The sequence below is a fragment of the Mirounga angustirostris genome, unplaced genomic scaffold, assembly GCF_029215605.1.
Source record: "Mirounga angustirostris isolate CCGP_5_RB_7025 unplaced genomic scaffold, mMirAng1.0.hap1 SCAF_12, whole genome shotgun sequence".
Lineage (NCBI taxonomy): Eukaryota > Metazoa > Chordata > Mammalia > Carnivora > Phocidae > Mirounga > Mirounga angustirostris.
Window position 1 is genome coordinate 24,296,865 of NW_026991720.1, and position 27,934 is coordinate 24,324,798.

The window sequence follows — 27,934 nt, forward strand, 5'->3', positions numbered from 1 at the left end:
GATGGTATCATGTTGAGAAGCCCTGTAATAGCAAACACTTGTCTACATGTCATTCATATTTATATCCTACAGATCTTTTTCATTTCCATAAGATCTTTAAGTGTCCCTCTCTACAAGTAGATTAGGTTATTATGGATTAAGTTAATACGAATGCTGTTATATTTTCTAAAAAAAGAATCCTTTTTATATATAATAGTACATTCTTCATGATGTTTTATCCATCTTCAGTTATGAGAACTTTGATATGCCTTTGCTAGGCTGAAAATTTTAGACTAAAAATTTGAAATATTGTTTTTAATTGTTTAGGACACTCATGTGCTTATATATTTGGTATTAAGGGCACTTAGGAGTGGAAGTAGCTCTTCAGATTGCATTTATTCCTTAACATTTGCGTACATTGATGAGATTTTAAATTAATTTTAGTTTAATTAATTCTAGTTTTAAAATACGGAAAAGTAGATAATGCTCTTCTAAAAATAAATATAAACCAGTAATAAATTTTAAAGTAGAGGTTCATAATACATTTTTAAATTTTAGAGAGCTAGAGCAGGCACATTATTTCAGATTAAAATGTTGTTTTTTCCTTAACAGACCTTCCTGATGTAAATGATAAACAAAGCCAAGCCATAAACGATCTCCTAGAAGCCATATATCCAAGTGTGGACAAGCGAGAATATATTATTAAGCTAGAACCCATAGAAACTAATCAAAATGCAGTGTTTCAGTATATTTCAAGGACTGATAATCCTACTGAAGTCACAGAGTCAAGCAGTACTCCTGAACAGACCGAAGTTCAAATACAGGAAACCAGCACTGAACAGTCTAAAACAGTACCAGTTACAGATACAGAGGTGGAAACTGTAGAGCCCCCTCCTGTTGAGATTGTTGCAGATGAAGTTGCACCTACATCTGATGAGCAACCTCAGGAATCACAGCCTGACTTGGAAACTTCTGACAATTCTGATTTTGGTCACCAGTTGATATGTTGTCTTTGTAGAAAAGAATTCAATTCCAGACGAGGTGTTCGTCGTCACATTCGAAAAGTACACAAGAAAAAGATGGAAGAACTAAAAAAGTACATTGAAACGCGAAAGAATCCAAACCAGTCCTCTAAAGGACGCAGTAAGAATGTTCTAGTTCCAATAAGTAGGAGTTGTCCAGTATGTTGTAAATCATTTGCTACAAAAGCGAATGTAAGGAGGCATTTTGATGAAGTTCATAGAGGACTAAGGAGGGATTCAATTACTCCTGATATAGCAACAAAGCCTGGGCAACCTTTGTTCCTGGATTCTGTTTCTCCTAAAAAATCTTTTAAGACTCGAAAACAAAAGTCGTCTTCAAAGGCTGAATACAATTTAACTGCATGCAAATGCCTTCTTTGCAAGAGGAAATATAGTTCACAAATAATGCTTAAAAGACATATGCAAATTGTCCACAAGATAACTCTTTCTGGAACAAACTCTAAAAGAGAGAAAGGCCCTAATAATACTGCCAGCAGTTCAGAAATAAAAGTTAAAGTTGAACCAGCAGATTCTGTAGAATCTTCACCCCCTTCCATTACCCATTCTCCACAGAATGAATTAAAGGGAACAAATCATTCAAATGAAAAAAAGAACACACCGGCAGCACAGAAAAATAAAGTTAAACAAGACTCTGAAAGCCCTAAATCAACTAGTCCTTCTGCTGCAGGTGGCCAGCAAAAAACCAGGAAACCAAAACTTTCAGCTGGCTTTGACTTTAAGCAACTTTACTGTAAACTTTGTAAACGTCAGTTTACTTCCAAACAGAACTTGACTAAACACATTGAGTTGCACACAGATGGGAATAACATTTATGTTAAATTCTACAAGTGTCCTCTTTGCACTTATGAAACTCGTCGGAAGCGTGATGTGATACGACATATAACTGTGGTTCATAAAAAGTCATCCCGCTATCTTGGGAAAATAACAGCCAGTTTAGAGATCAGAGCTATAAAGAAGCCCATTGATTTTGTTCTAAATAAAGTGGCAAAAAGAGGCCCTTCGAGGGATGAGGCAAAACATAGTGATTCAAAACATGATGGCACTTCTAACTCTCCTAGTAAAAAGTATGAAGTAGCTGACGTTGGTATTGAAGTAAAAGTCACAAAAAACTTTTCTCTTCACAGATGCAATAAATGTGGAAAGGCATTTGCCAAAAAGACTTATCTTGAACATCATAAGAAAACTCATAAGGCAAATGCTTCCAATTCACCTGAAGGAAACAAAACCAAAGGCCGAAGTACAAGATCTAAGGCTCTTGTCTGGTGAGGAACAGTTACAGAGTTTTGCTTTTTTCCCCCCATCGAACTAAAAAAATCATTTGACCATAATTTATAGCTGGTTCCATTTTTAACACGTTTGCTTCCATATATCTTATGGCAATGGGAACTGCAAGAGTAATGTGCATATTGCATTTACCTCTTCAGTGACCTTTATTCCAGTGGCTTGGGAACAAAAGTTAACTTCAGAACTTATCTTTCCACAGGACAATGCAATATAGTTGTAGGTAGATGGCACAGGGTCAGTGCTTTCCTCCCAGTGTTGTAAAATATATACATTTATATTGGCTTATGTTTACAGTAGAAGTCTTCTGTTTAACTAACTTTGCACAGGTTTAATTCGGTTTAGTGACCTAGTCTACTAATTAATACATTGTAGAAAAAGTGGAATATATTAGAATGAATTTGTGAAGGCTATAATTAGAGGAAAAAAGTCTTTTGAGGCACTGTAATTATTGTAAAAATTAATCTGTGATGGCTAAATAAAGTGCTGCACTCAGAAAAAAAAATCCCCAAATTGAATTTAGAACAATTAGCATTTATTATTTACATTTAACATAGTGCTTCCAGTCAAAGGGGAAACTTTATAGACAAAAGTTTGGATTTTTTTTTTTCCTTCTCCTTGGGAGTATGCGTTAGTTACTGTTTTTAGTTTTGATCTGTGGAAAAAGTGAATATATAGGTTTCAAATCTTACTTTTCCATTTTGTTTTAAATAGACTTTTTGTGATCATTTCAACATAGTTAATATTATTAAGTAGGGCTTTTTTTTTGTTTTTGTTTTGTTTTGGTTTTTTGTGGTTGTGCGTTGTAAGAAAAGGAAAATCCCTATTGGGAAGAAAGAAAAAAATTTTACTTTTTTAGAAGGTTTTGGAATGTAGATTTTTAAAATGCAATATAAAATAAGGATAGACTTCCTATACTTGTTTTTGCAAGTCTCTATATTTTTAAAAGTTTACCTTCAGTACCTGTTTCCCTGCATTAAGGCATTTAATATATTTAATTAGTATTAAATTAGTTTTGGATTCAGGTTTTAAAGCAGTATACTTAGTTTGAGTGCTGAGTAGGTTAAATGTTGTGGTTTGAGTATCCCACATTTTTTATTTGTGTGGAAACTTGAGATGAAACCATCCTTTAGAAGTCATTTACTATTGTGTAATTTTAAAAACAAGGTTTTATTGGTAAACTCAAAAGTGTTCATTTATTCCCATTTCTCCTCAGATAACTTCAAGTGATGTACGAAAAGGTTTGGAGTTCATTTTTGTGGAAAGACTTTAAATTGGTGTTAGAACCACTAAACGTCTTCAAATGGTACTATGAGAAAAAAAAGGAAAAACAATTTCATAAATATTCGACTGTAACTGCTGTTTTCTGACTAAAATAATAACCATCTAACCACTTGTTTCTAAGGCACTGCCTCTCCCAGCACTTTCAAGTAGCTGTGACATTACCTATTGTCATCACAGTCCATCAGCTAACCACCCTTGACCTTGTGCATTTGGTCTACAGTTTCTACAAAAACGTTGCAAAGTTTGTTTTCCAAACAATTTGTTGATTAAAGCGATCAACAACCTGAAGAATATATATCACCACTGGTGATTTTTAATTGACAAAAAGACTATATCTTAGTGATTTTAGTTTTGTTTCACTTTATTTGGCAAAATTTTCATCTGGATTGTACAGATATATTTCCTAGTGAGTGTATGTTAGGACCAAAAGAGAAATTAGTATCAACATATTATAAATATTTAGCCTACTAAATATTTGTAATTATTCTTACATTCATTTATTTCTCACTTGTTCTCCAGCACTTAAATGTTTGAAAGTTTCATTCTAAAATATATACTACAGGAAAGTTCCAGTTCATTTTCATCCATGGATCATTACCCTTTTTATTTGTAAACATCTGAGGTTTTTATGAAAATTAAGCATTCCCCTTTTTTTCTTTAAATTTTATACAAAGCACTTTAATAATAGATGCAACTTAATTTTTCAGTTTCTTTTTTTTTTTAAGACTACACGTTTACTAATGTTAATATGAAGGTAGTAAATAGCTTACTGATATTTTATGGATGCAGACAATCCATGCACAACGACTTCTTATGATATTAGTTTGTTTCTTTAAATATTGCTAAAAAAGGAAAATGGGAGTGAAACCCTGAATTTTGTCTCCCAAGTAAAATCTTTGACTACTTTAGATGATATTTGATTCCTACTGTAAAATTTGGAAAATAATGAATTCTTGTCCATTTTTGTAATCAAGATTTTAGGAAAAACAGAAGTACATCTATCTTTATGAAATATTGGGCAGGTTTTTGTGTATCAATATTTTGTACTTTTTAGGGAATATTTTATTTTTTAGTAATTTTTGTCAAATTATAATTTTAAAAGGTACAGCAGAGAATATACCATGTTTTTATATAGGTTCACACCTGTACTTAGGAGGGACCCTGTCCATCTATATACTTTTTGTATAAAATTTTAAAATGTTGAAGATCCACAAGGTCATAATAAAATGCTTCTATAGCTAGAAAAACATTTACCCTTCCCAGTGCTTTGCACTAAAATATACTGTGAAAGGAAAGTAGAAAGACTGTAACTGTTGCTGGAAATGTTCTATATTGAATGTACATGCTCTTGTTGGAAAAATGTACTATATGTGATGGAAATAAACCAGACTCAAAGTTATTTCAGCTAAATGTGCTTCAACAAAGGTGCATTGGTTGAAACGTAAATGTTTTATCAAATTTAAGTTTATTCAGTGACTATGAGCAGCTACACTTGAATTTTACCCTGATAGTTTTATTTTTAAGAATTAGAGTGATAATTTCTCTTTAATTTAAAAACAGATTTACTTTTCCACATATGGAAAACTTGTACTTATAGATCTAACTTTAATGATTAATAGCATAATATATTTAGGGAACTAAATGTGTAGGTGGTATTTCATTTATAAACCATCTTCATTAGTTGCACATTATTAAATCTGTATGTTTGACTTTTGCAAGGTGTTATCTTTTATGCATTCTTACACACAAGACATATTCCAAAGATATTTTCCAGACTTAAGTGCCTACAACCAGTGAAAAGATACGAGTATTCCTAAAAAGCTGGGGTGGCTCTTTGCTGTAGCCTCTCATCTGCATGTCAGCCTCTTGCTCTCTACTTTACTTTTTAAATACTGTAGGGAAAAAAAGAAAAATAGCCTGATGTGGGTGGAGGGGAGCCCAATTGCTAGAGTTCCTTTACTGCAGCTCACGTATTTCCACAGTACCATTCACAGTTTGTCTCCTCTGTCATAACTCCAGGGCCATAGAGTGGGAATTTAGAAGGCAGTATTGAGGATTCCAAGGACTGTCAAAAGGTTTCATCTGGGTCATAGAGGAAAAAATAGCACTATGTCAGGATGTGTCTGTCTAATTTAGAATTGCCTGGAGAGAGTAGGAATATGTTATCATAGTAGACAAATTAATGGATTATGGCAGACGAGTTAGAGGCTAAACCAGGACAAGTTTAGAAAGGTAGGATGAACAAGTAAGAAGTTACTAGAAATTCTTTGTTCTTCCTATTTCTTTCTGGTCTTCATCCTTACTTTTTGGTTTTATTTTGACTTCATGAGCTCTGTCTTCTCAGAGGGCTTAGGCCTGAGGCTCTTAAGGTTTTATATTAAAACCTATTTCGAGCTACAAATTATATCTACCTTTGTTATTTGATCAATTAAGTTTTCCTATAGAATACAACTCATCTTGTTTCCTGAGATACCTTCCACACCTAAGTGCAGTGGAAGAGGAGAAACAATAAAAAGTATGGCTTGCATTTCAACTTCATAAGTTTGGATAGTGCAAGGGAGAGCTGCATGGCTGACACTGGGCAAGTGTTCAGTATAACTTAGAGATATACCTTCAATGCATAATAACCTTTTTTGCTGTTGTTTTGTTCATGTCTCTCTTTTTTCCCCTCTTTCCTCCCTACTTCAGGAAGAAAAGTTTCTTCTTGAAGAATATATATATTCTTGCAGAATATATAAATTACCCATCCTTAATTTTTGGCCTACTTTTGTAGATAGCTAAGTTTTTGGTCGACACAGATTGCTGGTATTATTGAAAAGTCCCCCCCCCCCCTTTTTTTTAGGAATATGTAATACTGCTTTATGATCTATAGGCTGTTCTACTCAGTTTGCTTTAAAGAGCCTATGGATGCAGTAGCAGGGAGTTTTGTGGTTTTGCTATGGTTTTAGACTGTGGGTATGGACAGAGGAGTTTCTCAAAAGGTGTTATGGCAAGAAGGTGTGGAGGTAGAGAGAGGCATGAGTGGGTATCATTTCCTGTTGTGAAGTTGCAAAAGATCTTTTCAAATAACATGACCACTGAAAAATGCTTCTTAAACTTTAGAAATTAGATTTCCAGGTTTCCTGGAAATATTCTACATCCTTAGGAGTTTTAGAAGCTACCTTTTTAATGGAATCTGAAGATTACCAGGATTCTGATTTAGCTGTGGCTCTCATAGTCAGTCAGAAGCCGAGCTCCAAGATATGGGCAGTATGATGTTGGCTCTTCTGTTGGACAAAATCCTTCTGTACCCTGTGCTATTTTTTCCTTCTCTGACTTTAACCAACTGAGCCACCCAGGCGCCCCTTTTTTTTTTTTTTTTTTTAAAGATTTTATTTATTTATTTGAGAGAGAGAATGAGAGAGAGAGAGCATGAGAGGGAGGGGGAAGGTCAGAGAGAGAAGCAGACTCCCTGCCTACCTTCTCTGACTTTAAAAAGCTAACAGAAACCTCAGGATTGGAAAGGAGTAAGGATCAGTGATCCTTTTTTTTTTCTAAGATTTTTATTTATTTATTCATGAGAGACAGAGAGAGAGGCAGAGGGAGAAGCAGGCTCCCAAGGAGCAGAGAGCCCGATGCGGGACTCGATCCCAGGACCCTGGGATCATGACCTGAGCCGAAGGCAGACGCTTAACCATCTGAGCCACCCAGGCGCCCAGATCAGCAATCTTAAGAATGGCTATTACTTGTTTGGTTTCTAAGACATTAGGCGCATGATAGAATGCTGCTCACCTGCAGTTATTTTGGCTTTTCTAACTTTGAACTTCATTCCTCCTCTCTCTTAGAATTTTTCTGTACCATTTTACCCTGAGTTCTCTTTTGAATTTCTGGCTCTTTCCTTTTTTCTCTTCTGGTTAATTAACAGAGATCATTAGTACCAAGATAGCCAAAATGTTTTTTGAGAAGGTAAGAGGGTAGAAAGTCAGCTCATTTCTTCCTGAATCTTTATCACTCTTAAATTCTGTTTGTGGGTTTATTATTTATTTTTGAACTGCTGCTTCTGCATGTATTCACTACTACCACACCACAAGCAGAGGGGAACATAATGACGACCATAGTTGTGTCTGGTTGGGAAAATGCCCAAAGTTGGAGGTTTTGCTGTTTGTGTCCACTCAGCAGAGTTAATTTGCTTGATTGTGTATATTTGAAGTCAGGGACTGTGTCTTGATAATTTTGTTTAGTGCCTAGCACATTTTCATGTATACCCAGGCACTTCAAATAAAAACTTGATAATGATATTAAAGTAAGTGATAGCCTTTTCCATCTTAAAATTGTGCTGTCATATATTTTGAGACTTTGGGTCTTAATTTCATAAACTTTTATTACCTCCATGTTGATTTTACTTACTTTAGAAAATGCTATCAGTACCAAAATGAGAGTTTGTCATAATAAACAGAACTCTTAGTATTAGATAGTAATAATGAACATTCATGGAGTGCTTACTGTATGCCAAGCTCTCTGCTAATCCTTTCCATGCATAATGCCCCTCATCTACCAAGAAGATCCACCAGTAAAATCTGCCAGTAAGAACTGTTACTTCATTATCTCTGTTTTATAGAATAGGAAGTTGAAGCTTAGAGAAGTTCAGTGATTTACTTAAGATCACTTAGCTAGTAAATTACAGAATTGAGACTTGACACTAGATCTGACTACAAAGCATGTGCTCTTAATCAGTGGGCATTACTTTTTTTTTTTTTTTTGCACATTTTACCATTTGCAAAGCACATTTGCTCTATTACCTTATTGGCAGCTTGGTGTAATGATCTGGAGCTAGATTAGTTGGTGAAATTTTTGACCCACACATTATTTCCTGTGTGACTACAAGTTACTTAAACATTCTGTGCCCTAGTTACCTCACCTATGAAAGGGGATAATATTTACCTCATAGGGTTCTGAGGATAAAATGAAAAGTACATGTAAAATATTTAGAGTAGTGTTCGGCATGTTACAATAAATGTTAGATATGGTTACTGTAAGTGATTTTCATGGCATTTTAAAATGTGTAATTTTTTTTATTACCACTTAAAGTTTAGATTGAAGGGGCGCATTAGAAGAGAGAACTTTATTGTTACACATCAGATTTTAACTGCTGCTGTGTATTTAATTGGGGTAATGAAGACACTTAACTGTTTTATTATTTGCTGTCAATTTTCTCCTGATCAGGTACTACTAGTTTACCATTCTTACTCACACTTTTCATTTATCTTGAAAAAGGTATTAGGTAGTTGTAAGCACATTCATTTTGAGTTAGGCTTTATTTTTATGGTTACTTCCCAGAACAACCCCTCTGTCTTAAAATTCTCCTTAGTATCTTCCCTATCACACGAATATTTTATTTTTGGTCATGTGCAGAATATTGACATGGAACAAATATAAACTGAGTAACATAGCTGAAATGTTTCTATAAAACAAAAGTGTATGTGCAGTACTAGTTCAAAGAAAGCTTCAGTTACGGAACTAGTGGATTCTTAGGGGAAGCACGATTTGGGCCAGGTCAGGAATTTCGTTGGTAAATGTGTCATGAAGAGATAAGAAGTGGTGCTTTTTCAAGAGTCTTGCCACTGGTAGTCATTAGTGGCAGTATTCCGGATTTCAGCTGAGGCCCAAGTACTGTTAGCTTCTCTGCTGAGAGGTTTTACCCACACACCTGACTGTTCTTGATTTTGCTTTTTTAACAATTAGGTAATAAAAATTTTAGTATTTAGGGACTTGTATAATTTGCAACATCAGAAAACCTTTGTCCCTAGGTTTGGATGAACCTTCCTATTCTGAACTTCAGATCAAGTGCTGGGCTTCCAACACCCGTGTTGTGTGGCTTTTTAGTGATTTTGATACTCAAATACTTGCGCCGGGTATCTGGAGCATATTCCTGTCTCACGAAACACTATAATGTTTAAGGAATAGAATGATGTGCTTGAAAAAACAGCCAAACCAAAATAAACCAAAACAACCCTCACCCTGAATGCTTGAGCAGTAATAACTTGCAACCTGTCTGGGTGTCCCTGCTTTATATAATCTCATAACATTTTCAATACAAGAGTGTGTAATGATGTTATGTCCAGAGGAAAAGTTATTACACCAAAATGAACCCCAAGTGCATGGAACTGTTTTTACAACTCAGGTTTTGAATATTGGTTTTTAATCTCTTCTATCTGTGGGATTATCCTGAAAATAAATTAGCTCTGAGAAATGGAACTGTGGCTTTTAGTCAGACTTTCTTTCTAAGCTGTGCAAAAGTATTTTTTAAAGTAGCTGAGACTCTTGCATAGATTGCTGCTTTGGTAGACCTGAACCCCAAAATACCTGTTAGTTGTGACTGGTAGCACTTATTTTGGATAGAAAGGAAAAGCCAGGAATACTTTTCTTCTAAGAAAAAAATAGTGAAGACTAGGAAAATACTGTGTGCACAAGTGATTGGATTATATGAAAAAAATTATACTTTTAGGGAAATGATTTTTATGTAGTTTTCTTGAGTTTTTGACATATAAGTTGTTAGGGGCGTTTTGTATGTTTCTCTAGGAGAGTGGCTTTGTCACTTTCAAGCCTTTTGATCATTAGGTATTTTTAGAATTCCTTGGAATTAAATGTGTTGGGCATTTGTAGATGGTTGAGACTTTCTGAGCTTCATTCTCCTTTCCTTTGAGTGAACAGGCTTCAAGGTGATAAGATACGCTAATGGGATTATCATTAAAGATAGGCAAGAACACACATAGTGAAATTTATGAGTAATTTTCAGTATGTCCTCAAGTTAAACTTTTTTCAAAACATTCTCATGTTTTTCCAATTTGTCCTTTCTTTGCTTGGCCATCTTGACTAACCAACTGTTGTTTCTTGTGATATGAGAGAACAAAATCACTTATTTGCCATAAAATTCGGACACAAACAGAACATTGCACACACAAGAGGAAGAGATGGTTTTGTTTTCTGTAACTTCCCTGGATCGCTTCTTAATCTCTAAGTGCACAATTGTAATGATAGGAATTGTTAAATTTTAGGGTTGAAGATGTTTCTTTGAAGGCCCTTTTTTCTAAGACAGTTAACTAGAGCTAAGTAACCGTGTCTTCAAATCACAGATGCTACAAGATGGAAATAAGACCCACAATGCTTGAATTACTACCCACCACCGAGTTTGCCTTGTCATCTAACTGCAGGTGTGTGAGTGCATGTGCACTCATATGTAAAAATATTGTACAACACTTTTTTTTTTTTTGGTTGCAGGCAAGACAGAGTTTTACTTGGTCTGTAGCTAGTAATGAGAAGTTTATTAGATAGCTTTATGTGGGGAAATAAGGGAGATTGAAGTGGCCAGACCTTATGTACAAACTGGCTTCACCATATAGATTTCAACTAGGTCTTAATAGAAACTGGAAAAAAAATGAATGCAACTCTAGTGACTGGGTGTGGCCCTCTTAGCAGCAGAAGTATTACTTCTGTGCTGCTATTGGCCCTTTGCAGATTCTGCTTTTACTTTTTATTTTTAAAATAATCACCTCATTCTGTATCTTCTCTATATGGGTATAATTGCCTCATTACTTCTGCTGCCTGCCTTCTCTGTTCTTCAGCTAACTTTCCCTCTGTATAGCCTGAGTTCAGACTCCTGTAAGAGAAAATCTGATTGGTTGAGTTAGATACATTTCTTCTTGGGCAGATCTCCCATGCCGGGCCCCTATAGGTTGTTGGCCATAAGTTGCTCTTCATAGATTGGCTGCTCTTGGGATATGTGCTGTCCGTTACTCCTGTCATTGGTGATCTTGGTGGAAGTCAGTGACATAAAACATGCCCATGGACTCAATAAAAGGCATCTTGGTGGGAATCTTTTAGAAGAGGGATCTGGATCCTAGGGCGCCTGGGTGGCTCAGTTGGTTAAGTGACTGCCTTCGGCTCAGGTCATGATCCTGGAGTCCCGGGATTGAGTCCCGCATCGGGCTCCCTGCTCAGCAGGGAGTCTGCTTCTCCCTCTGACCCTCCCCCCTCTCATGCTCTATCTCATTCTCTCAAATAAATAAATAAAATCTTTAAAAAAAAAAAAAAAGAGAGGGATCTGGATAGTCCTAGAATGTAATCATCTTTCTAGTACACATGATTTTCTTCCATTTTAATGGTGATATAATTAGATAAAGGGGATTAAGAGTACACTTACTGTGATGAGTGCTGCATAATATATAGAATTGAGTCATATTGTACATCTGAAACTACATAGAACACTGTATGTTAATTATACTACAATTAAGAAAAAAAAGAGTTGGTAGGTACCAGATTCATGGTGTGAATCTATTTTGCTCTGGGGGGGAAAAAAAAAAAACCCACCCCAAACCCCAAAAAGGTGATAGAATTAAAGGTAACCTGGGGGTTTAACTTGTATGTCATACAGCACCAGTCCTTTCCATACTGGGAAAATGTGGGAAAGAGTTTTCTGATCAGCATCTGCAGTTCCTTTTCTGAACTGACTGGTGGTGTTTTCATCTTTGGCTTTGCAGATTGATATAGCCTGAAGTTTTCACTCAGAAAGAACCATTACATCTCCTGTAACAGCACATTAGGCCATTCTGTCAGTTGCGGCCGCTTTCCAGACACCTCCACCTCCAGTTATGCTGCACAGTTTGAGTTGGTGATTTAGTGAATCCTTAATGTATTGCTTCTGCTTTTCCACTTGTATTTTCCATATTTGGGTTCACTTTGCAATAGCTGCTTTATATCCTTTCGTTCAGTCCTTCAATGACACATACTACTGAGTGTCCATCATGTGCCTGGCACTATTCCATTCTTTGGGGAAACAGAATCATACAGTGATTAAAGCATGGATTTTTAAGAATCATGCAAACCTGAGTTCAAGTCTGGCTCCTTAATTCACTAGTTACTTAATCTTTCTAAATTTCAGCTTTCTTGTCTGTAAAATGATAATATTAGAGACTACCTTATAGGTAGTTTTTTTGTGGGAAGTTATACAAATTTAGTGATATATTGTATATAATATAGTTAGCACAATGCCTCGCTCAAGTAAGAGCTCAATAAATATGCATTATTACTGTTGTAGTAATCACTAAAATTGTTATCAATTTGCTGCTGAAATACTTTCTAGCACTTAGTTTCTGGTTATCTTGCTTTGTCATTTGCAGTTCGTTGCCTTTTTGTTGGCATTAATCCAACCGTTTAATGAAAAGTCAGATGTAACATCTGTGATAAAGCCAAGATACACAGCAGTTTATTAAGTTAGAACATACTATTTCATGGGTCTTTAATCTGCCATTTCTGATAGCACCTTTTGCTGATTGTTGAAGAATTTGTTGAACTTTTCATATAATTTTGCTTTGTGGTTAATGTCTTACAGAAGCATGTATAGTTTGAGTAGCAAAACTCAAAGCAGCTTTCGGTTTTATTCTTTTGTTGTAAACATTGGCTGTGGGTACATGAACATACTCTTGATTTTATAAGCAAGAATCGTATCTTCTCTTTGTGCCTCACAGTGTACCTGGCATAAAGCAGGTGCTAAGAGAATGTTGAGGGAAGGAAAACGGGGAGGCAGGAACATTACATCAGTTATCTTCAGGCTTATCATTAGTCCACACTATATCTCAGCTTTTAGATTTTTCTTAACCATTACCTCATCTTCTGATCTATATAATTTCTCTACCTGTGAGTTCTTCTTTGTTTCTGTTGGCTTCTGTTGTCGGCCTTCTGTGTGTGAGCCTCTTAGCTTCTGTCATTGCTGCTCAGGAATGGTGACAGATTCAAACTCATGGGAGTGCTGTATTGGCTGTATACACTGTAAGTAATCTATAATCAATTGCACACTGTATGGGTGTACATTTATTGATTTTTTTGGATAATTCCTTTAAAGGTTTACTTTAGTTTAATTCATACCTATCGAATTCTTTGAAGTGCAGCTCACATTTCACTTCCTGTTCCAACTCCCAGATCCAAACAAAAAGCCAGCAACTAATTGTTGATTGCTTCTTCTGTCATTTGTGTAATCGTAGGAATTGGAATTGATTAATTAGTTCATTTGTCTGATTCTCACATTGCCTACTTCAGAACTTTTGCACCATCCTTAAAACCCCCAACTGTGTTTTTGGTTCCTTAATAAGCGCCGTAGCCTGTATCATGGCAAAAGGTAGAGGACATTTCTTTATGTTCCCCTTCTGCATCACAATTATTTTTTGTCTTCTCTTCCTGCTTTGGTTCTTTACAGAAAGAACTGTTCTTCTTTTCCAAGTCCAACACTTACACCCTCACCGATCTTTTTCCCCAAGACCTTCCTCCAACAACCCTCCTCTGTTTCCCCCTCCCCATCTTCTTCCTTTCCACAAGCTTCTCCCCCTCAGCTCACAAACATGCTCAAATTCCTTTCAGCCAGAAAGTAAATTTTGCCTCCATACTATCGTCTATCTAGTTACTGCCATCTGTTCCTCCTTCCTTTCACTGTCAAGCTTCCATGTGCTTTCTTACTGCTCTGTTTTAGCACTAATTTCACTGTAACTGTCTATTTCCTTGTCTTCTTTCTCCTTTAGACTGTAAAGCTCTTAGATCTGTGTCTTGATCACCATTGATTGCTCAGGGCCTAGGATGTTTCCTGCTACATAGTAGGCATTCAATAAACACTTGTTGAATGAACGAACAATTTGGTGTCATTCCTATACCCTTCACTTGTGAACCATTGGCAATTTTTTTCTACCCCTACATTTCTATTAAAAGTTCACTTGAAGGGCATCAATGGCCACATAAATGCTAAGTCTTGTGGCTTCTTGACCTCTTCATGGCCAATAGTGCTTACAAATTTACTTTTCCCAGACTTTTATGGTCACTTATAACTGGGTCACCTTGGGCTAGTCTCAGCATGGTATTGCATCCAAAAAAAATTGGGCCCAAGATTCTTTGGAAAATAATGCATGTATTTCCTATTTTACAGAAATTTTTAAAGGAGATAAAAAGGTACAATTACATAAAGTTTAGTAAACTTCATACAAGTTACTTTACCCATCTCTCTTCCCACATCCTCATATAACCTGGCAGCTTCCTCCAGTCTCTTCTGTAACATTTCCCCCCAAACCTTTTGTAAAGTTTTTACCAAAAATCCCTTGTTCACTTTCCCATCTTACTTTCTTCCAAGAATAATGTTTTCCAGTTTAAATCACTTTAGCCTCTCAGCTTCTTCCAGTTCTTTTCTATATCCATTATCTTGCTTAGCATTCCAAAAGTCTAGAACAGTCTCTTGATTTCATCGGTTTGCCCTTACCAACTCTCTTTGCATGATTTTACCAAATCTTGAAGCTTTAGATCAGACACTATGTCCTTCAGTGAGTATTTCCTGACTTCCTAGGTTTGGCTAGGTTTCCCCCTTGTATGTTTCTATAGTGCCCCATCAATAACTATATTGAAGTGACCTATTTGTGCCTCTTCCTTCGGCTATAAGCATCTTCAGGGTAGGGCTTCTATCTTTTCTTTATGCCCCCAGCATCTATCATAGCACCTGGAACATGGTGGATGTTGATAAATATTTACTGAACGGATGCTCCTGTGAACTCTGATTCTTTCTCTCTTGCCACTGTTACTAGGCCTTTAAATATGGATCGAAGTTTCCTTAGTCTTTTTTTCTTTTTTTTTTATACTGTCTCAGTGATCCTTCACTTCCAAAGTATCAGTTATCACTTCAGTGAAGATGACCCCAGACCTATTTTCTAGCCTGGCTATTCTCCTGATTATAAGATCATTTGTTTTCCAAGTTGCATGTCATACATCTCTGGATGGATGTTTCTCTAGGATCTTAAAGGCGACAAAAACTCAGTAAACTAAACATATTATCTTCACTTTAAACTTGTTCCTTCTTTATGTGTTCCCTGTCTCAGTTATTCATACTCCTGCCCTCCCAGTTGCCTAGACTAATTAGAATCCTAGGAAATACCTTGACTTCTTTTTTTCTCTCTTACACTCTTCGTCTAATCAGTGATCAATGCCTGTCCATCCTGCCTTTGAATGTTTTTTACATTTGGCTCTTGCCATCTCCATGTTTAGTAGTTTAATTTGGACTCTTATCTTGTACCTACACTGTTGCATTAGTCTTGTAACTGACCTCCTCTCTAATCTGCCTTCCATGCTGCTGTCAGAACTATCTTCCTAAAACACAGATCTGCTGTTACTGTCTGTTCATCACTTGACCGACTTATTCTCATGTCTTGGCTTAATTGTCACTTCTGAATAAAGACAACCTAGGGTCACCTGAGTGGCTCAGTCGGTTAAGCATCTGCCTTCGGCTCAGGTCATGATCCCAGGACATGGTACCAAGTTCCTGGGATCGAGTCCTGCGTCAGGCTCCCTGCTCAGTGGGGAGCCTGCTTCTCCCTCTCCCTCTCTTTCTTGGCTCTCTCTATCTCAAATAAATAAATAAAATCTTTAAAAAAGACAACCTAAAGTATGTCTTCCTTGTAGTTCTGTTTCATATTCCTTCTTGTCATCTAATACAATTTGTAATTATGCTTGTATTTGTCCATTGATTTGTTTAATGCCTGGCTTCCCACTGGAGAGATTTATGTAAGAGACGAGGAGAGTTATGTAGACCCTGTGCCTAGCACAGTGCTTGGGACATAGTTATGCTTTGAAAATAGATGTTGAATGAGTGGATGGATGGTAGCTTACCAGTATAGGCAAACAGGAGATAGCAAAGGCAGAGAAGTTACAGGGTCCTAGACTCTTCCTACATTCTCAGAGACCTTGGTCTGTAGTTCTGGCTTTTCTATAATAGTAATGGGCTTCTCCCTTCTGTCTTTTGCATTTATTTCTACGAGGATGGGAGTCAACAGTTACATTACCCCACACTCACACTAATGCTGATGTGACTGCAGTTGATTTGGGGGCCATTGGGTGGTGGCAGCTAGATTTGTTTACCTATTATTGATAGGTGGTGCCCTAGCATGCAGGCAAACAGGTATTTGCTAGGTCAAGTTAACCCAGATTCCTTTTTAGCTTCTTGAGTGATGCAAGCCTTTATAACACATATTAATTAAAGTGTTTATTACCTGTAGGACTAGTTGTATTTGAAATGAGCTATTTATTTGCCTTTTAAAGATTGAAGATTTCAATTTAACAAACTTTTATTGAATAGAAGCTGAAATAAATGGTTTAAAAATATTATCTAGGTATAGATCAGTGATAATAAGCAAATTAAACTTTGTTTGCCCCTGTGAAGCCTGCTCTGGTATCAAAAGTCAAAGAACTTGATGCATTTTGTAGGTTGACTGGTTTCATCCATTCAGTAGGCATATTGAGCTCCTGCCTTGTGTGAGGCACTGAGTTAGGTGCTAGGGTTACAGAGATAAGAAACAGTTCCTTTTCTCAAGTATCATAGAAGAAGAACATATTATAAGGATACACAGAAGTGGAATATTAAAGCACACTGAGGGTTGGGGAAGGCTTTTCATAATTCTTAAATTTGTTCTTGAATTCAGTTTTGAAAGAGTTAGGTTAGAAAAACTTCCAAGTGGGTACAGAAACCTGAGACCATGTGTAGACCAAGAGAAGGAATATGAGACAAAGTGATGGCCAAATCAAGAACGAAAGATCTTTTGTACCAACTAAGTAGTTTGAATCATATTTTGAAGATTAGGGGTAGCTGTTGAAAGATTTGAAGCCGGGGTATATGATAGCATTGAGGAGATTGAATTGGGGTGGGGAGTAAGATTTGTGGTGGGGAAGTCAAATAGAAGCCAGTTTCAGAAATCTAAGTAGGAAGTGATAAGGGCCTACATTTAGGTAAGGCAATGAAACTGGGGAGACAGGTATGGATATTATAATTATTTTGGAAGTGGAATTTTCCAGGCGGTGGAGATGAATAAGGAATTGAATATGATTGCCAGGTTTGAAAATTTTGGTTGGGCAGGTGGGTTACACCATTCTTCAAGGTAGAGCACACAGGAGGAGGAACACTTTTCTGGGGGGAAATGTTGAATTAAAGTTTAGATGTGTTGAATTTGAGGTGCTGATGGAACATCTCATTGGAGATGCTTAGTAGGACCAGTAGATCCAGACTAGAGGGCAAGAGAGAGATTGTCCGGAGGCCTGAGATTTATGAGTCATTAGTGTATGTGTATTTTAAGCCCTAGGTTTTGAAGAGGTTACAAAGAAGAATAAATAGAGTCAGCATATCATACTACTCACATTCTTCTGGTTTATTGTGTAATTTAGGTCAGTGCCTTTCTATTTCAGTTTTGCATTTGGGAAATGATGTTTGGCTAGCACTGATTGTCCGGCTGCCCCACCCACTGCTACTTTCTGCTGCCATGTGAACAGTCTATAATGTAACATGTATTTGATAATACTCTAAGAAGTGCTGGATAATTAAATTGTAATACTGTGAGGCAATGTGAACTAACCTGTGTTTTGTTTAGAGAGCTTTACAGAAATCTGTAAGACCTATTTTGAAAGATTAACCTTAGAAAGGAAATACCTTATTTTTAAAAATAAAACTACTAGTGTTACTAGAACAAGAACTGCTTGTTGAGTCCTATACCTTGGATATGTCCAGGATTTGTTTGTGATTTAGTCCCTTTTTCTTTCTTCCTTCCTTCCTTCCTTCCTTCCTTCCTTCCTTCCTTCCTTCCTTCCTTCCTTCCTTCCTTTCTTTCTTTCGAGAAGGGGAGAGAGAAAAGGGGCTCAGGGAGGGGCAGAAGGAGAAAGAGAAAGAGAGAATCTTAAGCAGGTTCCATGTCCAGTGCAAAGCGCAATGTGGGGCTCGATCTCACAACCCTGATATCATGACCTGAGCCAAAATCAAGAGTTGGATGCTTTACTGACTGCCACCCAGGTGTCCCTAGTCCCTATGCTTCTGATCAAGGCAGAAACTATTTCTGAAAACTAGGAGGAAGCCATCTCACTAAACTAATAGGATCTGACATAATCCATAGGATAAACTTAACTTAGTATCCACAGCCAGAATCTAAGGGGGAAAATGTGCTGTTAAACCCTGAACAGATGATTGAAGTATATTAATTTTACTTTTCCAAGCTGCACTTTTTGGATAGGTGAATATTTAAGATAACAGTTAAAAATTAGGTCCTGCATTGTCATATATGTTCCTCTGGCCCTCACTGGTTTCTCCCAATTTCTTTTCCTTCTTTTCTGAATGAAGGTTTAGACCTTGCCATCTATATAGCCACTAGAGCTCTCCACAGGTGGTTTTTGTGCCCTCAAAACTGACGTGAAGCAGCCTGTTTACCCTGCCCAGGCCAGTGGATACTGAGGAGGGTATGCAGAATGAGTTTTAAGAAGTCAGCCCTGCTTGGGCTTGAAGTCAGTGATTTAATACTGAAAGCACAGGTCTGTATACCATTTGAGCTATCCAGCTGTTGATTAACTTTTAAAATCTGCCTTTAAAGGGAAGAATTCCTGGGAGACTATCTGTATCAAGTTTTAATAGAGTGAATTTTATGGATGAGTTATGACCCTTAAAAACTGAATTCAGTGGGGTGCCTGGGTGGCTCAGTCGGTTAAGCGTCTGCCTTCGGCTCAGGTCATGATCCCAGGGTCCTGGGATCGAGCCCCGCATCGGGCTCCCTGCTCCGCGGGAAGCCTGCTTCTCCCTCTCCCACTCCCCCTACTTGTGTTCCCTCTCTCGCTGTCTCTCTCTCTGTCAAATAAATAAATAAAATCTTTAAAAAAAAAACAAAACTGAATTCAGTAATAGAAATGCTGACAGACTTGAACTAGAAGAGGACAGCTATATTATAGTCTTATAATCTGTAGTTAAATGAGAAAAGAAACTTTCAAAGTTTTCTGTTCTAATGCTTTAAAAACAATTTCTTTTTCTTGTTATTTGAACTTTAAATTAATAATAGGCATTAGCATAAACCTAATATCCATGTCAAAATAACACAAGGCACATTGCTGTAGCACAGAATTATTTTAAATCATAAACTTTTAACTAATACTTGTTTCAAATCTTCTTTTCTAAATAAATTTGTTTTTAAACATATTTTCTTTCCTGGCAAGCCTCTATATACCCATTCTCACCTCAGTAAATCACTAAGAGATTATTGAATAAAGGTAATTTATGTATTTAGGCACTTGTAGGATTGTAACAAAAATGAAGAGTGGAATAGAATTTTAGAATATATATTTTCTGCATTGAGGACTTCATTTGTTTAATAACCTTCTTTCTATTTGTTGATATTCTTTCTTGCCCTATGCCAACATCTTAGAAATTTTATTTAGGAATTTCTTACAAAATTTATCATGTTACAATAATACCCACAGATTTTTTATCCATAAGACAATACCTTGAATTTATATTCTGTATTATGCCAAAATTTATTAAGTGGTTTAATATGCTTTTAGCTTTACTAGATCACTGAGAGATAGAGGGTGGCTTTTTGTTTTGACATTCTTTCTCATTTAATAAAATCCACAGCACTCTATTACATCAACTAGACCCAGTTCACAGCCTTAATCAATAGAAAAGTAAAACTGGCAGCTCTTGATTTCCTGGTTTTGTGTATCTTGGGTGGAGCTGACTCCTGAGTATGAAGGTTGTGATAGGAAATGATGCTAGGTACTTGCAAGAAAATACTGGAAGAGGCTTGCCAAACATCCTGTATAAGTATGATTTGCTCATACCTCAGAGCCCTGCCCTATTAAAAGTTACATCTAGATGAATATTGATCTTATATTTGAGCCTGTTCAGTCACTTTTGACATCATACGAGCCTGGCATCACTCCTCTGTAGTAGTCTGTGGAGGGAGTTTGGCAACCTAGTATTTGAAATTAATTTCCAACAGGTTTTGCAAAGTTACTATTTAAAGTCAGACTGTGATTAAAACTAAATCCATCATTCTGCTCCCAGCACTGACTTCCCTTGCTTACTTTATTCTGCCCATGCTTACCACCACCATTTTGCTTCTCACACAGATTTCAAAATCCTGTTTCTTTTATGAATCTGTTCTTGATAGCTCCAACCCCTGGTGATCTCTTCCTCGGATGAACTCATGACATTTACCTTACCACTCATTTTGCACTCTCATCCTTTGTGTTATTATTGCATTATTATTTAACTAGAATGTCCCCAAGATTAGACTCTAAGCCCGTTGAGGCCCAACAGTCTTTCTCTGCAGCATCATGAATAAATGGATCGCCAGGCCTCTTCCTCTTCTCCGTTCTCCAGATGTCAGTTTGGGTTTCTTTCTTTTCAGGGTCCTCTTCATGTCTTACTTTGGCCTAAACTTTTATTGTTCTCCACTTGACTTCTCTGGTTCTCTTAGTATCTTGTGTTAATGAAGATTATGAATGATTTTAGGAGATTCTTGGGCTAATTTTATGTGAATAGGGGGTGATTTTTCAGCCTTTTTCCTATCACAGGATCCATTTTTTAAACTCTGCTACAAAAATTCTACCCTTTTACAATTATTTTTAGTATTTATTCATTTATCAAAATATATTCTGGAAGTCTGTATTTTAGGAGCAATAGTTTAGATATATAAAAAAGGAGGATTAACCGGAAACAAAGAAGAGAAACACTGTTGAGTTGCCAAACATGAATTTTATTCCCAGACTCACTTTCTTGCTATGGTGCTTTTTTTTCCCTTATAGCCTCATGGGAACAGAGCAGGCAGAAATGTAAATAATTATAATATCGTGTTATATAAGTCACTGCAAAGTAAGGTCTTACAATTATTATTATTTTTTAGCCACCTGGCATTTTGTATGTGCCATCTTTTGAGGCATAATTCTGTTGAATTGCACATGGGGACTCTAGAGATTTAGTAGAACCTCATTTTAAAGTGGAGAAAGTTGAGGTAAGTGATTGCACCAGGTCACAATGTAGTTAATAAAGAAGTCGGGAATAGAGGCCAGCTATCTCTTAAAGATTATCTTAGTAGGTAATAACACATACATGTAAAAAAATAAAACAGTACGATGAGGTGTTCTGTGAAAGGTAAGTTTTTTTCCTATCCCATCTCTCTATTCCCTTATTCTCTACCCCAGAGTCAAATTACCAGTTTCTTGGGCTTTCAAGAGCTGTTCTATGTATATATAAATATATAAATGTATACATTCCCCTTGATGAAACTGGTAGCATGTTTGTATACACTCTTCTGTACCTTTTTTTTTTTTTACTTTTTTTTTCCCCCACATAGCATATGTCTGAATTCTGTAGAACCCAGATATTTGTATTCTTTGGTTCATGAACTTTCATTTTACTATACTGTCTGTCATTTAAACAACCAGTTTTTGTTCATGTGAATGGACAAGTCTTAAATTATTCTTTGTTTCTAGTATATATTGAATTCCTCATGTGACCATAATGTAGTATTTCACATTACTTTCAGAAAGGAATCATGGTCATTGATTTATTTTATGATAAATGTTGAAGTTAAAAAAAATAAGTGAAATATATATAATAATTATTATTGCTAGTAACCTAAAATAGCTGATTAGGATATTTGCTTTTCCATTTGAGAAAGAAATGACAGGCAAAGTTTTCAGGAAAGTGATTTACCTTTAGACTTGTGTAAAAATCTGTTTGGTATGTACAAAACAGTTTCTCAGTGCCAGTGAAAAGCAAAAGCAATGATGTTATAAATATCAAATCACAAATGTTTATTTTATAAATTCTTTTTTTTAAACATTTATTTATTTGACAGAGAGAGACACAGCAAGAGAGGGAACACAAGCAGGGGGAGAGGGAGAGGGAAAAGCAGGCTTCCCGCCCAGCAGGGAGCCCGATGCGGGGCTCGATCCCAGGACCCTGGGATCATGACCTGAGCCGAAGGCAGACACTTAATGACTGAGCCACCCAGGCGCCCCTATTTTATAACTTTTTAATACCTTTTTTTTTAAAGATTTTATTTTTAAGTAATCTCTACACACAACATGGGGCTTGAACTCACAACTCCAAGATCAAGAGTCACATGCTCTACTGACTGAGTCAGTTAGGCTCCCCTATTTTCTAAATTTTTAAATCTCCAACCTCATATGCAAATAACAGATAGAATTTTTCATTTGTTTCTCAAAACAGATTGTAACTATGTGTTTTAATCTTCTTGATTAAAGGGAGCATGACTCATGATCATCTGTATAAAAATGTGTCCTTAATTTTGATCATTCTGGGTTTATTTTGGCTAACATATATGTATCAATGCAATTATGGCTTTATTTTTCAGAGATTAATGGAGACTAAAGAACTGCACGATTTTAGATCTTTTGGACCAAACTATATCACAAAAGGCAAATCCATTAAAAAAATATGTCCCATGCCAAATGTCCATGATAGGATTTATAGAGATTAAGTATTTATATTTGAATTTTACTTTAGATGGACAGTAATCCTGTGTTCTCCCTAAGACAGCAGTATTTACTGAGTAATTCTGTTTGAAAATAGTATTAATTATCACTCCATTACTGATTGGAAAAAAGTTAATCATACTAAGTATATTTTCATAATACTTTCACAATAGTTAAAATTCAGTAGTAGAACAAATAAGATCGTATCTTTGAGGCTTATAGCTTTAGTGCAGCTTTTATGTGTGTTATCCTCAACCTTGGACACAGGGTTCTACTGGTTCTTATTGCATTCTGACTCTGGGATTCTTGGTTTAAGACTGAGAACTAGTCTTGTCAAAAACTGTGATAAGTCATGTTAGAACCTTGCTATTTATAGGTCTCCTATGGAGTTGTTATCAGAAAACAAAAACTGACAAAGCACCCCAAACAAAAACAAAACCCTAAAGTAACCATGTATTATGTGAGACACAGGAAATGTTTTGATATCTATTCTTTGGTGTAAGTTTGTATGTCCCAATTCTACTTCTACTTGAATTTTTTTTTTTTTTTTTTTTTTTTTGGTGTAGGTGACTAATTTAACAAGTGAAACAAATGCTTATTGGTGCCATTTAAAAAAAAAAAACAACCCAATCTTGAGCCTTCTCTGCTGTAAAAACTAAGCTATAAATTCACAAGGTGGTGCCCTGGAGCCTGGAGAAACACTGTATTTTCTTCCTCCTTTTTCCATCATTTTCATTCCTAACTGGTTCTTGTGTGTGTGTGTGTGTGTGTGTGCTGCATGCATGTGCATGTGTATGTGTTTATGTGTATTTGAAATCACATGGCATTGTAGTTTGAAGATGGTGAACAAGACAGGGAAGGCAGGCTAGCCTCCCTGCCAGGCCTCACAGGTAACTGACATGGCCATTACTTTCTAAGGCTGGCCTTGATTACTGGTTGATCTAGCAAGGTGACTGGGTGCTAGAGAACTGGGTCACTAACCAACCTCCTAGATACTGGTGTGTAAATTCCACAATGCTAGTTTTGAAATTTGCAATGAGAGGTATCAGGCATACTAGTTTCTCATTTTTATGGCTCAGTGTATTTTCTCCAAATAGGCAAGTCTACAATCTACTAAATTATAATCAGAAGGTTGCTTGATGAGCATTGAATCAGCTCTCAGTGACCAAAATCAGCAAGTTCTGGTAGTATAATGCATTCATCTTTCCCAAGGAATATATTTGCCACTCAGACCAGATGTTCTCAATTCTCAGAGTATCCTTTTTACTAGACTAGGCTGCAGACAGATGGCCAGCTTTTGATTTCTTGATTTTTTTTCTTACATAGTTACTATAGATGATCTCCTTTGGCACATTTTTTTCCATTAGAGTTTAATAAAATGGCATTCGTATCTGTAAAATAGCTCAGTGCCTGGCATACAATAATTAAATAACTAATATTGATAAGTATAAGTGGTGTTGAGTTCAGGTCACCTTGATACCTGTAATGTCAGACAGTATTTTGGGCCATTTCTTTAGATAACTGATCTCTTCCATCTTTTACATTTTGAGTTATTTTCATTCCTTATTCTTTAGTTCTTTTAACTCCTTAATTTCATTTATCCTTAATGTTGAGTCCATGAGCTAATTAGGTCAGTCCTTTTTGGCTCTGAATGATTTTGTTACCATTTTGTTTTTGAGACTGATTCTTTTCAAATTTCAGGTTTTTTGCTCCAAAATACTGCATTCCCCACAGTTTCCCATCTGCAATGTGAATCTATTGAAAGAGATCATCTTTAAGTTACTGTTCAGCTCTAGAATATATATAGGTTTATATCTTATTTGAACAGATGATGTCAGTTACAGCCCTTTCCATCTAATCATGCTTACCTTCATTTCAAGCTCTGCTTAAAATCTTTCTCATAGAATGTAAAGTTATTTTGAAAATGGTAGCAGGATCTGGATTCTTAGAATAGCAGGATGGCCATGGAATGGGGAGGCAATGATTGAAAACCCCAGAGGTTATAGGTATGATGATGGTGAATTCAACAGTCAACATTGATATTGCAGCTATGACAAATACACATTTGGCAAATCAAAACTTTTTGTATGAAAATGAGTACAGAAAGGAAAAATTGAGATGAGTCAGTTGGTCCCTCCAGCAACAATGAGCATTGTCAGCCTTTCCCTTTTCATCCATCCAGGGATCAGTTATTCCTTTAAGAGTGGCAAAACAGATTTAGGAAAAGAGTAGAGACATTGCCACAGCTCTTTCTGGTATTTGTAAAAATACAGATTATGGTGCATTTTTGAAGCTGGTGGTCTCAGAACAACACTTACTGTTGTGGGAGTTCAGAAAATGGAGAGATCATTTCAGACTGAGATATTCAGGGAAAGCTTGTTAGGAGTGGCTTTGGTCTGGGCCTTGAGGGATGGGCAGTGTTTGAATAGATGAGGGAGAAAACATTTTTGATGGGTGAAATGCTAAGAATAAAAGCATAGAGGTGAGAAATAGTGTATGTTAGGGGAGTGGAGAGTCCAGTAGTTTGGTGCAAAGTTTCTTAAACCATGGTTCATGAAAGAATTGAGGCAGTGTTTCTGTCAAATATCACTTACTTCAGAATTAGAAAAACTTGGATGTTCAGCATGCAACTGGATGAGATTATTGATGCCTCTCAGTGCATCAAGCTTCACGTTTTCATGTGCTCCCTGATGTCATCAAAGAAGAATTCCATTTTAGGATACTTTTTGGAAATTGGAAAGGCTGTCAACATTTTCAGAACAATTCTCTAATATTCAAATGGAAGAAAAAAAATGATAGCACTCAGGGCAGATGTGTGCTCGTCATGTCAGGTACACATCATGGCTTTCCTGCTTTGATGAGGGAAGGATAGCCACACGTCACTGTGTCTCATTACCCTCTGTATCAGCTGCTGTCACCACCTTTCCAAGAGGTATTACCAAGAAAGAGGAACAGAATAGGATGTTTTTCTCTACTAGACAGAAGTCTGCTGCCTTTCAAGAGGTCTTAATTGAATGTGAAAGCAGAGGAAATAATGTTACTTGACTCTAGCTTGAAGGGCTTGGAGGAATTTAGTGTCCCAGTACAGAGGCTGCCTCAACCTGACAAAGCATTCTGTGGAATTCTGCTTTGGTTCTGTGTACCTTTGTGAGTCAAAGATTTCAGTACTTGTTACCATGGAGAAAAAAGTTGCAATTGATTATCGAAGAAGATGTATGTGTTGCTATGTCAAAGACCGTATTGTAATTTCATCTCAATAAGCCAAATCTCGTTGAGATTTACTACTGGGCAGTTAGAAGTTTTTAAATTAAGTTTCTTCAGGAAGCCATCATTTTTCTTTTATGAAAAATAACAATGTGGGGGAGGCATAATCCTTTATAAATAGTTTTTTTTATATATTGCTTATGTTCAGGAAAACAGTTTCCAGTGCAGTGAAATAAAGATGTGTTGTATGTATCTGTGTGCATGTTTCTGGGGGAGAAGTCCGTGTCTTTAATCAGAATCTCAAACTGGTCTTTGACTCCCCCGAAAGGTTAAGAACTAATAATTTAGCTAGTGTGGAGACAATGGGATGCTATGTATGAAACTGAGCAAAGGAATGACAGAAAACTAGAAAGCTCATGTAAAGAATGTGAGAAGGAAAGCTTTGGCAGGACTGAGGGGTGATGCAGGGATTCAGATTAGCTCCAGGGTCTGGGTTATTCTCTGAAGGTAATTTTCTAGATAGAGCTTCTCAAATGTAGCAGCCCCCTGTTATCTTCTTTGGTCTTAGTGTCTAAGCACAGTGCCTGAGACAGTAGGTACTCAAAACTGTCAAATCAAATTGTATCACTGTGGATAATGAAAGTTGGACTACAGCACCCAAAATAAATGCTCTTCTGTTTTATCTGTATTTAATCCTGTTTATGTTAGAACTCATTTGGTGGCAAATAAGGTTTTTGGAGAGAGAATGATTTATAAAAAGCTCAGACAGCCTTCTTTCTGTTCAGGAGCAGTTAATTAACACAGATAGTGACAGAGATAGCGAGAGAGTGCACAAGCAGGGAGGAGAGGGAGAAGCAGGTTCCTGCTGAGCAGGGAGCCCAACGTGGGGCTCGATCCCAGGACTCTGGGATCATGACCTGAGCCAAAGGCAGATGCTTAAAGGACTGAGCCACCCAGGCACCCCAGGGATAAACTGCTTTGTAATACTCTGATTTACTCAGAACCTTTCTGAAAGGTAAAGTATTTCTGGGGACCATCCATTCATTCTTAAAATCTGATGTCCACCAGTTTACTAAACAATATTATTTTCATAAATTTGAATTGGGATAAAATTAGAATGGGTACGGAAGGATGGAGTAAATTTTTTAAGTTAACTTGTGCTTTTTATTATAAAAATAAAATGTGCTTATTGTATACAATTTGGGAAATATCTCAAGATTACCTGCGGCCTCATCACCTGGAGATGACCCTGTAACATTTTGGGGTGTTTCCATTATTTTACACATCTGTGGCATGTTGTGTGTGTATGTACGCACATAAGTATACACCCCTCCACACACACTACAAATGGGGATGAAAACTGATTTTTAATAGCAGGCTAATATCCACTATAAGAAAAAGACCGTAATCGAACCGACATCTTACTATTTCGTTTTTCCTTATTTCTTTTTAAAATTTCTTTGCCTTTTGTTTATGTTGTTTTTTTCTGTTATAGATACTACACTGAACACCCTTTATGGAAATTTTGTATGTATTCATAATTATTCCTTAGGGGAAAATTCTAAAACTAGAATGGCTAGGTCAACGTATGAAAAAACCTTAAAGGTTTTGATAGTTTCCTTACGTTGCTAACCCCTGGATGCGACTTCAGCTGGAGGCTGGTTCCCTCTGATCAACACGGGTTTCTCTTCGGTGCCTGGGACAACCTGTTGGGCGAAAAGGCATCGCGCTAAGTTGGGGTTCGCGGCTCCCGGATTAGCGGGGAGGAGCCGGCGCGTGGGTCCCGTTTCTAACCGGCGTGTCTTTGTCTTTCTCCATGGGGACCGCTGCCGCCCGTG

At 36.7% G+C, this 27,934-nt stretch overlaps 1 protein-coding gene across 4 annotated transcripts in view; it reads left to right on the top strand.

The window, feature by feature from the left end:
* The window catches only part of ZNF800 (zinc finger protein 800), a 51,523-nt gene that overhangs the window by 17,291 nt on the left and 6,298 nt on the right, over positions 1-27,934 (top strand). For 3 of the 4 annotated variants that reach the window (XM_064574990.1, XM_054506459.2, XM_064574989.1), the window contains one exon: positions 592-2,284. In XM_064574990.1, coding sequence (XP_064431060.1) covers positions 592-2,284 — 1,693 coding nt within the window. Of the gene's footprint in view, positions 1-591; positions 2,285-3,519; positions 26,777-27,934 lie in introns of those variants that run through there. The other variant, XM_045869909.3, reaches the window with a different exon arrangement.